Here is an 11,104-nt window from a genome sequence, read left to right on the forward strand (position 1 = left end):
GATCTGTCTCCTATGTTGCTCCTTCCTTGTGCCTCCCCAACGACGCCCTAGCCATGGCGTGATCCTGCTACCTCCCTCACGAGACCGCACGTGTTACGAATACCAGCACCGTCGAACCACCTCCATAGACTGGTTCTGGTTAGGGAAACGCCGTGGAAGAAATGGGTATGCTCGGGGAATGGACGGTGAGATTCTGGGAATTTAGCAAGAAGAACATCATCCCAGATGTCTTCATCAAAAGACGCTTCAACTTCATCACCATCCACTATATGTACATGATAGGCATGTCGCTGTTCGGCTCGGTCGTCATCTATGGCATTGGCGGCATGCCGTACATCGATGCACTCTTCTTTGCGTCTGGTGCCTGCACTCAAAGCGGCCTTAATACTATCGACATTAACACCGTCAGGTTCGGCCAACAATTCATGATGTTCTTGTTGGCCATGCTCTGCAACCCCATCATTGTCCACACTGTCGTTGTCTTCGTCCGGCTTTACTGGTTTGAGAAGCGATTTGAAGACGTCGTCAGGAATTCGAGTGCTCTGCGTCGGACCAAGTCAAGACACACCATGCCGAAAGACGATCCGGAACAGGGCATCCAGGGAGTGGCAGGAAGAGCCATTCGCATCTTACGGAACACCGGAAGGAGCACCGGCCCACCAAATGCTGGAGAAAAGCTCGAACATGGCCATGACAATGGGAAAGCGGTCGACTCATCTGACGCGTCTGGCCCTGAGGCCGAACAGCCACAGAATCCACTCCCCTCGGACCACTTGCGCCTGAAAACCTCCCGGTCGACCGACGACGTACGTCTCCCATCACAGTTGAGTCCGGAGCAGCACATTCGGTTTCTTGAGAATCAGCGAAATCCTAGTGACACAACTGCTTTGAGGATTCCGAGCCCTCGAGAGTTCGAGCGTGGAAGTCGACCGCAAAACATCGCCGACGGGCTTGATGATACACCCCTACGCCCGATAACCAGTGAACCGGACTTGCCCAGCGCGAACCAGAGACGCATCGACGAGGTGAATGCTGGAGACGACTCTGCTGGGCCTACCCATATCGCCTTCGATGAGCCCCACCTCCTGAGAGACCGTCATGACAGAACTGCCACCTTTCCGCGGCTCAACACGAGACAATCTACGCAGGCGGCCTCTTCCTATGACCTCCCCGATCCTGGCCAGCTTCGGCGAAGGGGTTCAGGCACCTTGAACTCGCTCCGCCGTGTCAATACTCCACGCACACAGGACATACCTGCACCGTACTTGAGTTGGCAGCCTACCATCGGGAGAAACTCGTTCTTTGTCGGTCTCACGGAGGAACAACGGGAAGAGTTGGGTGGCATTGAGTACCGAGCGCTCAAGGCTTTGGCCTTGATCCTCATACTCTACTATGTGCTCTTCCATCTCTTCGGGATCATTTGTCTCATTCCGTGGATCTTGCGCTCGGGTACCTATGGACCAGTTGTTACAGAGCAAGGAGTGGGTAGAACCTGGTGGGGTGTATTTACGAGCGCCTCTGCCTTCAACGACCTCGGCTTCACCCTTACCAACAACTCTATGATCTCCTTCCAGCGGGCCGTCTTTCCCCTGTTGCTGATGACTTTCCTTATTGTCATCGGGAATACCGGATTTCCGTGTATGCTCAGGCTCACCATCTGGGCCACGTCCAAATTCTGCACAAAAAGCAGTCCTCTGTGGGAGGAACTTCAATTTCTTCTGGACCATCCTCGTCGGTGTTTTACACTCCTATTTCCGCGAGAAGCGACTTGGTGGCTGTTCGCCATCCTTGTCATCCTCAATGGTCTGGACCTAATATTTTTCATCGTTCTGGACCTTAACGATCCCACAATCACCGCGATGCCTGCAGGGGTCAGAGTTCTTAATGGCATCTTCCAAGCCGCAGCGACCCGAACAGCAGGGTTTTCGGTTGTGAACCTTGCGGACCTGCATCCTGCCATTCAAGTCAGTTATCTTATCATGATGTACATTTCGGTATTCCCAATCGCCATCAGTATGCGAAGAACGAACGTTTACGAGGAGAAGAGTCTGGGGCTGTACGGTTCACCTGCTGAAGAGAACGAAGACGAGAACGAACCCAGCTATATTGGTGCTCATCTACGGAGACAGCTCTCGTTCGATCTGTGGTACATATTTCTGGGCATGTTCATCATTGCGATCGTCGAAGGCGACAGGCTGCAGAATACCAACCAGTACGCCTTTACCCTCTTCTCGGTCCTATTTGAGATCGTGTCCGCCTATGGTACTGTGGGTCTCTCTCTGGGCTACCCGACCATTAATGCTTCCTTCTCCGCCGAATTCCATGTCTTGTCGAAATTGATAATCATTGCGATGCAAATCCGTGGAAGACATCGTGGCCTTCCATATGAGCTTGACAGAGCTATCTTATTGCCGTCGGAGAGTCTCCAGGCGAAAGAAGCCAAAGAGGCGGAAAGGGTCATGTCCCGGGTACAAAGACGCAGGTCGTCCATAGGGGCGCATTCCAACATGTCGGCTGTTGATGGCATCCTTGAGGGACGGCAATTCAGATCTGAGACCGGGCTGGCCTCAGGCTATCGCGAAAAGGAGGAGGATCCCGACGTCCACCTCCGGCCTCGAGCCAACACCAATCGGTCAATTCAGTCGATTCACAGGATCCCAAGTTCGACGAATGATGCACACCAGCTACACAGTAGTCGGCACACTGAGCCTCATAGTGCGAGGCGCGGGCTGGGCGTGGGGATGTTCAAACTGGCTGAAGGGGTGGAGTCCATCAAAGAGTAAAGGTGAAGAATTGGATACGTTCAAAGAGTGAGCGAATGACGAAAATGAATCCTATTCCTGACAGAGCGATTCTAGCAATACCAAAGCATCGAGCGACGGCGAACGGAGTGCTTTCTGGCGTATATCATTTTTGTTAGCAATAGGATGCCAATTTACAGACCGGCGAGGAGAAAAATGATATTGGGAATCTGGGGGCTCTGCCCTTTGAAGCATGCTGCACACGAAAACGAAGCTAGATTTGTACATCTTCTGCACACTTCTATAGGTTCGGAGAAGAGGCTCTGAAAAAGGTATCCGGGAGTGCTCGCTCGTTGAGGCCAAAAGTTACAGTCGGGGTACGAACTGCAGGAAGCCGCCAGGGAAGGAGGGGGCGCTCGGGGGCCAGCAGCCCCTGGATCTTGGACGAGACGGGCAGCGGGCCGTGCCAAGATATGCCAAGGGATCTCGATGCTTGTCCGCCTATCGTCTCCAGCTATTCCGCGCGGAAGAGCGACCGTTAGCCGTCCCGATTGGTCGTCTCTGTTCCACGCCAAGGTGCCAACATCTCCTAGACAACCACCTTTGACACTTGAGGGCGACACCATCGTGGCGGAGCTGCTGTGCCCTCGGCGGCCGGCCTCCCGTGAAATGAGCCTGTGACACGCATCGTCCCTTAGACGCCTTGGGTTTCTTGGGGTGATTTTCATGTTTCGAAATTTGCCCGCTCTGTGTGATCCTAACGTTTACCTGCACTCCGATCCCTATCTCGACCCCATTGTAGTTTGCAAGAAGCATCAGCGTCATTCTTTGCTCTTTCCTTTCACTCACCACAATATTATCCAGTTGAGCTGGGTAGGTTGTTCCCGTGGCCACCTTGTCTGTCGCTCTCTTCGAGACCGTGCTCGTCCTTCGCTTCAGCCTTTGAGGTGTTGTCCACCCGTGGTGCGTGTGCCAAACATCTCTAGCCTCATCGACTTCAGCGCCACTTGGTCAAGGATATTGTGTAAATCGATTTGATTTATCAGTTCACAGGTCACACCCCTGCACCTGTATTGCTACTGCAACTACATGTATATCAACAACAAAACATCATGAGATCAAGACTATTCGCGGCGATTGCACCCTTGGTGGGCTTGCTGCCGATGGCTCAAGGACTCGAACTTGACCTCAACAGCATGGACTCGGTCAAATCCGTCACCTCGACGTTAGCGTACGACATGATGACCTACTATTCTGGAAATCAGACGGGTGGAATCCCAGGTCTCCTTCCCGGTCCTTGTGACAATGTCGCTTGTTATTACTGGTGGGAAGCTGGGGCTATGTTTGGGTCCTTGATCCATTACTGGCAGTATACAGGCGATGAGAGCTACAATCACGTGGTCACCGAGGCTCTACAATTTCAGATTGGACCTGATCAGAACTTCAACCCTCCGAATCAGAGCAAGAACATGGGTGTCGACGACCAAGATTTCTGGGCCTTTTCTGCCATGGATGCCGCCGAAGCGAATTTACCTGATGTTGGTGGTGATGCGCCTTCGTGGCTCGCTCTAGCTCAAGCGGTCTTCAACTTTCAGACCACACTTTGGGATCCGGCGACCTGTAACGGAGGCATGAGGTGGCAGGTTTACTCCTTCAATGCAGGGTACAACCTGAAGAACACGATTTCCAATGGTGGTTACTTTCAGTTGGCAGCCCGACTGGCGAGGTATACGGGCAATCAGACCTACGCCGACTGGGCGACCAAGATGTGGGATTGGATGGAAGCCAGCCCGCTGTTCCAAGTGCAAGACGGCACGTTATATATCTGGGACAACACTGACGCAAATAACAATTGTACCGACGTGCAACACTTCGCCTGGACATACAACTACGGCACCATGTTGATAGGCGCGGCGGCGATGTACAACTTCACGGGCGGAGCGGAACCTTGGGGCTCACGCGTGCAGGAAATCCTCGACGGGGCATTCCATTTATTCTTTCCGGCCGAATATGGGGGAAATATCATGAGCGAGTTTCAATGCGAGTCGACGATGGTGTGCAACAATGACCAGAGCAGTTTCAAGGCGTATTTGTCGAGGTGGATGGCGGTGACGGCGATGATCGTGCCGCAGACATATGACCAGATTATGCCCAAGTTGAGAGACAGTGCCGTTGGAGCAGCGCAGCAGTGTACTGGTGGGAACAACGGGAGAATGTGTGGCAGGCAATGGTATGCTGGCTTTGACGGAAGTTCGGGGGTTGGACAGCAGGTATGTGCTTTCTCCCTGGCATCGGCTGGGGACGTATTGCTGACTTGGAGACCAGATGCAAGCCCTGGCCGTCATCGGCGCAACGACAGTGAACCCCTCGATCGCACCCAAGACTGCCGACACTGGAGGCACGTCGCAAAGTGATCCAGACGCTGGCACGGATGCCAACGCGTCACCCATCATTGACCATTCACCCATCACGACGGGGGATAAGGCCGGGGCTGCCATTCTGACCCTCTTGTGCGTAGGCGTCATTGTTGGCGGAAGCGTCTGGCTCATCATGTAACTTTGGACTGCATTAGCGGAGACGGCGTCTATGTACTTTTGTGTATAACGGAGATGCTGAGTACGGAGTACAACCGACTTTTGCATCTGAATGACACCAGTGTCAATGACTCTGCTGACGGTCACGACGCTGAGCAAAGAAATTGCCCGTGGGCCACCTCGTGCACTGGCCATCGCTAGGCCCCGACCTGCTTGCAGCATGTGTTGTGGGGATGAAGGCGGCCTCTTAATCACCGACTCACCGTTTTCGGCCAGTCAACATCCTGTGTCCACAAACATTCCCTTACCTCTGCTATGATGTATGATATGCAATGACATGACTATGTTTGTGCCATTGAGATGACCGCCGTTTAAGGGATCGCATTATGGGTGTATGTGTCACGACATCTGTCTACATCTCGCCACAGTCTACAAGCCACCTACCGAAAATCTGTCTGGCACAACCGGTTTCGTACTATGGAAGCAGCATCAACCTTCCAGTCTTTGCAACACCCGCGTCCAACAGATGGCTCCCCGCTCGGAGAGAACGATGCAGCTGTTCCTCCGAGTCCAAGTCGCGCACCCGCCACGAATAGTGATGCTCTTAGGAGACACATAAAGGGGTTATCCTTGAACTTTCCGATTCTCCTGCCCGCCAATGCGCAACTGTCACAGTCTCCTCTGGGCTCTGGCGCCCCAAGCCCTATCGAATCTAGCAGATCCTCGCCACGAATACGAGCAGCACCCTTCATGAGCCCCGATGCAGGGACACAACCACAAGACAAGAGTAAAGCAAGAGGGAGCGGGGAGTTTTTGACCCTACTAGCTGCACAAGAACGCAAAGTGCTTGAATTGAAGGAAGAACTGCAAAGAGCGGAGGCGGATCTACAGACCCTCAAGAAGCAATGGGCAGCGTACGAGGCGAACAAGAAAAGAGACGAGTTGAGACATGTCAAGAAACTGCAGCCAATGGCTTTGGATGATGTCGCTGGAAGTGAGACGCCTGCTCCGGAAGAGGATGTGGACGAAGAACGAAGGCGGAAGCGTGCGCTGGTAGAGAGAAACCACGCAAGTCATGCGACCAACGGAGGATTTGGCCTCAGCAGAAAGGGATCCAAGAGAATATTCGAAGGGGGCAGGCATACGAGGACGCTGAGTCTGCTCAGCCCGACATGTACCAAATCCATTATCAAGGCAGCTGAAGACACCAAGGCTACAGCGAATGACTCGACTGAGCTCGAAAGTGAGCATAACCAAAAACCTTCGCTGTCCAGAATGCCGACATTGGATGGGCTCATCTCGGGTGATGCTCTCCCTCTTGGGTTCGGCAAGACCTATAAAGACCTAGCAGCACATCGCAGATCATTGCCTCCGGTCGCAGCGGATTTGCTGGTGAAGCAAGGCAAGCATGTCTACGACGGAGTCAGGGATGGCTTGTGGACGTTCTTCGAGGATATCAGGCAAGCGACTGTTGGAGAGGAGGGCATCAACGGCACAGCAGCTCAGCAGCGACCGGTCAGACATAATCAACGGAAGCCGACCAGCAGGCCGTCCGTGAAAACGGGCATGCGTAACACGAAAGATTCAATGGATGCTTCGACACCCCAGCCGAAGGAGAAGTCGTTCTGGAATGAATTCGGTCTGGATACACCACAGCATAACTCCTCAACGTCATCGAAGCCCGCAGAGAAACCGAATGGGCATGTACAGCAAAAGAGCAGCACCGACTCATCCAAGCCGCCGAGTCTACTACCCGACCTGAATGACAACGACGAAGTGGAAGATAGCTGGGACGCATGGGAGTCGCCCATGAGCAACAAGGTGTCCAACATGGCTCCAAATGAAGAGGCCACTAACACAAAGAGCGGTGGCCTGCCCTGGCCTGAGATGCAGCGGGTGACTCCAAAATTGACGAGAACAATTAGCGACTTGATGAAGGAATGGGATTCGAATCAGAACGACTCTACGGACATGAATGGCGTTCGGGAGCGTCAAACGCATATACTCGACAGTCCGCACATATGACAACGATCTATTGAGCGTTCTACTGTATGTACCATGAGAGATGCGAAATGCAGTTCTCTTCCGCAGCCACTTCTTGAGCTGAAATTGAAATCATCCTCCTCACTTGACGGATAACCCTTGGCACCAGTCGACTCCGGAAGATCACCTGCGTTGCTCCCGCAACGTAGCTGATCCAGGGTTTTCCAGAACGTCAGTCCCCGTGGCTTGTTCCGACACTCGTTAGAGCCCGGTGGCTGGCTTGATTACCGTAGAACCATTCTTATTTCTGTCATGGTTCATCGGTAGCAGGATGGATATGCGGCTCGAGGTGGAAGCGGCCAGAAACGGGCCCCTGCATTAGCGTGTCTCGGTCGAATGTTAGCGTGGGTTCAGGGTCGCGCTTTCCCACATCCGGCCGACCGTTACCATGACGACAGTGCGTAAACATTGAATTTGTAGCTTCGGTCGCAGGCCAGAGCCCGCAGCCCACTATCCACGATATCGTCCCAAGCTGCCAGCATTCTGTCGTTCGGGTCATGCGGCTTGATCAAGAATTCTATTCACAGCCTTAATGTCTCATGAACCCCTTTTACAAGCCTCGTCGTATTACAATATATCCTTGGTGCTGCAGGTCTTCACCTCCATGCTTTGTACCACAATTATCGTCGAACAATCCTGCATCCTGTACCGGCGCACCATCCTGCATTCGCATTTCCCGGATTGACACTGGTGCTCGCCCTCACTTTACTGCAACTCGCCCCCACGGATGAGCAGATCCCGAGTTCGAACACGTTTTTGCGGTTGAAGGAGATATAGATTTCGCGCTTCTGGCAGAGAGGGTGAGAACAGCGCCCACATGGCGATGATATCACCATATTCAGAGACCCCCCATGGGGTCCGAACGGCTCCGCAGAGCTACTTCGAGATACAAGAAGACTCTTCGAATGGCGACACACTGGCAGACCGATATCAGATGCTGGAAGAACTCGGTAGTGGCTCGTTCGGCATCGTCTACAAAGCCATCGAGAAAGCTACTGGCGAGATTGTCGCAATCAAGCATGTATGTTGGGTGGAGGGGACTGCGGTACCGGAATGGAAAGACTAATCCGCGGTCAGGTTGATCTCGAATCATCGGAAGAAGATCTCTCTGATATCCTCTCCGAGCTCTCGGTCCTTTCCTCCTGCTGTAGCCCTCATGTCACGAAATACCGCCTCGCTTTCCTCCGCCGACAGACGTTGTGGATTGTCATGGAATACTTGGGCGGTGGATCCTGCGCCGACCTCCTCAAACCTCCACCTCATCGCCTGTCGGAAAGTCACATTGCCATCATATGTCGCGAACTGCTGCTCGGTCTGGCGTATCTCCACAGTGAAGGCAAGCTCCATCGGGACATCAAAGCCGCAAATGTGCTGCTTGGTATGGATGGCCGGGTCAAACTGGCCGACTTTGGGGTCGCGGCGCAGTTGATGGGACTCAAGAGCGTGAGGAATACATTTGTTGGTACCCCGTTCTGGATGGCACCCGAAGTGATTCAACAGGAGGGTCACGATGCCAAAGCCGACGTCTGGAGTCTGGGTATCACTGCTATGGAACTGGCCCATGGCGAGCCTCCGCATGCAAACGTCCACCCCATGAAAGTTCTGTTTCTCATCCCGAAACAACCTGCACCCAGACTCGAAGGCACACAATGGTCCAAGGACTTCAAAGACTTTGTCGCTTGCTGCTTGACCAAAGACGTGGACAGAAGAAAAAGTGCCAAAGAATTACTCAGCCACCGGTTCATTCGGTCAGCAGGGAAGATCGAAGGACTTCAAGAGTTAATCTTGCGGAAACAAGATTGGGAGGCCAGCAAAGGTGGAGATAGAAATCTCAAGTACTACGCCGAAACGCTCAAGAACCTGTCCCAAGGAGATAACGACGACGGCTGGGTGTTTGAAACAATCAAAGCTGTGCCCACCATGAATCTTAGAGAGGCGCAGACGCAGAAGAAGAGGAAGGTTTCGAGGACAACAGTCGACGTGATGGCCGAGTCAAAGGAGAGCGCCACTCAAATGATGCAAAAGTTGTCTTTGGAACGTCGGCCAGAGCCCGACCAGAGCCCGACCAAGTTAACCATGCGCAAGGTCTCCGAGTCGAAGCAACAGCAGTACCAATCAGATCGAAGAGACTCGGTAGATTCTCTCTCAGGGAAGCGAACAGGCAGGAAGAGGTTATCGAATGCTCAACCAAGACACCCGCTTGGCGTCAATATGTCCTTTGGCAACAGTCCCAGCACAGTCCGACAGTTTAGACGGGTGTCGCCTAGTATTTCTGTCACACCTGACGAAAACGAGGACCCCAACTCTAGCGTGATCCGGACTCCTTCCAAAGCCAAGCCTGGCATTGGTGTCTTGGTCGACTTGGAAACGTCACTGCTCTCAAAACCGGACAAAGGATCGAGGTTCTCTACCGCTACAACACTGGCAATGGAGTCTAAGGAAGCGAATCTCGGCAAGAAACTATATAGCCATGCCATTGGGCTGTCATGCCAGGACATTCTCAACGACACGGCGGACGAGGTCAAACGGGAGGCCGTGGCAAGACTGGCTGAGGCGTTCTCGGATTTGGAGAGTGTTGATCCGGACGGGATGTACCATATCGTGTCATCCATTATTTCGAAGATGAAACAAGACGACACGCTGAAACTGATGCTGCCACAGCCGGTACCTGCTTCGCCGCAGAAAGTCAGTCGCTCACAGTCTTCTGAGCTGGTCGCCTCTCCCGAAAAGCCGGCTACCGCGAACGAAAGTCGCCAGGTCACACCCAGCACACCGACCAAGTCCGGGCAAACTGCCAAACTGGTGCTCGCGCAGAACAACCCGCACTTGAAGTCCCATCGGCGACGACAATCCGCGCAGGCCGTCATAAGTTCTAGGAGTCCGTCACGCGTGAACTCGACAAGTGCCTCGCAGGTGAATTCGCCTCTGCGGAACTCGAGTGCCGAGGATAAGAAAGTGACCGGTGGGGTGGATGAGACGGAAGAGAAAGAAATGATGAAAGGCCTTGTGGGTGGATTGGAGCATACGAGACAACTTGGCGAGAGTCTTTTCGATAGGTGGTGTGAAGGCCTGAGGGTGAGATGGCCCGCCGTCTGAAGAATCAAAAAGCAAGAAGCAAGAAGCACTCGGCTGTTGGGAATGAGAAGAGTAAGTGCTGCGTGTGCTCTGCGTTGACGTTTCATGAATTTGCCGCTCGTCGCCACTATCATCTTCTGGCCGCGACGAAAGGGTGTACTGTATCGTGTGCTGAATTCATGGATGAATTCTTCGGGTTCCGAACTGCATAGCGACCTGGATTGGATTGAATGCATGAGGGCGTTTGACGAGGGAGCGTATGGGATGGAGTTATTCTCAGGCTTACTTGCTCGGTTTGGCGCGTCTGTTCAATCACATGCCTATCCTGACTGTCTCGACTCAGCCCGACTCGACGACCAGCTGAACTGTGCAGAAGTGGCAACGAAGACACAACTCCAGGGCATCGCATCGCTAAGCAGGGTTTTGAGTCGAGTGAGAACAGAGCAGACCGCCCGGGGAGACACAAACAAAAGTAGACTTCGCCAGGACGTTTTGGAAACGCTGTCAAGTACCTTACCTTGGTTTTACAGTACAATGGATGGACACTTTAGCTCTTAGATCTCACGGCCGAAGGAAGGAGTACCGTACTGTTTTTAGCTTCGAGGGGCAGAAGGAGAGGAGCAGAGGGAAAAGAAGAGGGGAGAGGAGAACGAGAGGAGAACGAGAGGAGAACGAGAGGAGAACGAGAGGAGAACGAGAGGAGAACGAGAG

At 53.3% G+C, this 11,104-nt stretch overlaps 4 protein-coding genes across 4 annotated transcripts; all 4 read left to right on the forward strand.

Moving 5' to 3' along the window:
- Positions 1-167: 167 nt before the first annotated feature.
- Positions 168-2,783, forward strand: A1O7_04991 (uncharacterized protein; the record flags this gene model as incomplete). The annotated part of the gene is made up of 1 exon (XM_007759001.1): positions 168-2,783. One exon carries the CDS (start codon positions 168-170, stop codon positions 2,781-2,783), a length of 2,616 nt encoding a protein of 871 aa, XP_007757191.1.
- Positions 2,784-3,853: 1,070 nt separating this feature from the next.
- A1O7_04992 (uncharacterized protein) lies at positions 3,854-5,297 on the forward strand (the record flags this gene model as incomplete). The annotated part of the gene is made up of 2 exons (XM_007759002.1): positions 3,854-5,011; positions 5,067-5,297. The coding sequence occupies 2 exons, from the start codon at positions 3,854-3,856 to the stop codon at positions 5,295-5,297; spliced, it is 1,389 nt and encodes a 462-aa protein (XP_007757192.1).
- Positions 5,298-6,025: 728 nt separating this feature from the next.
- On the forward strand, positions 6,026-7,300 carry A1O7_04993 (uncharacterized protein; the record flags this gene model as incomplete). Its single annotated transcript, XM_007759003.1, has 1 exon — positions 6,026-7,300. One exon carries the CDS (start codon positions 6,026-6,028, stop codon positions 7,298-7,300), a length of 1,275 nt encoding a protein of 424 aa, XP_007757193.1.
- An 835-nt stretch (positions 7,301-8,135) lies between these two features.
- A1O7_04994 (STE/STE20/YSK protein kinase) lies at positions 8,136-10,414 on the forward strand (the record flags this gene model as incomplete). Its single annotated transcript, XM_007759004.1, has 2 exons — positions 8,136-8,339; positions 8,396-10,414. 2 exons carry the CDS (start codon positions 8,136-8,138, stop codon positions 10,412-10,414), a joined length of 2,223 nt encoding a protein of 740 aa, XP_007757194.1.
- Positions 10,415-11,104: the final 690 nt, after the last annotated feature.

Source organism: Cladophialophora yegresii (assembly GCF_000585515.1).
Source record: "Cladophialophora yegresii CBS 114405 chromosome Unknown aczIN-supercont1.3, whole genome shotgun sequence".
NCBI lineage: Eukaryota > Fungi > Ascomycota > Eurotiomycetes > Chaetothyriales > Herpotrichiellaceae > Cladophialophora > Cladophialophora yegresii.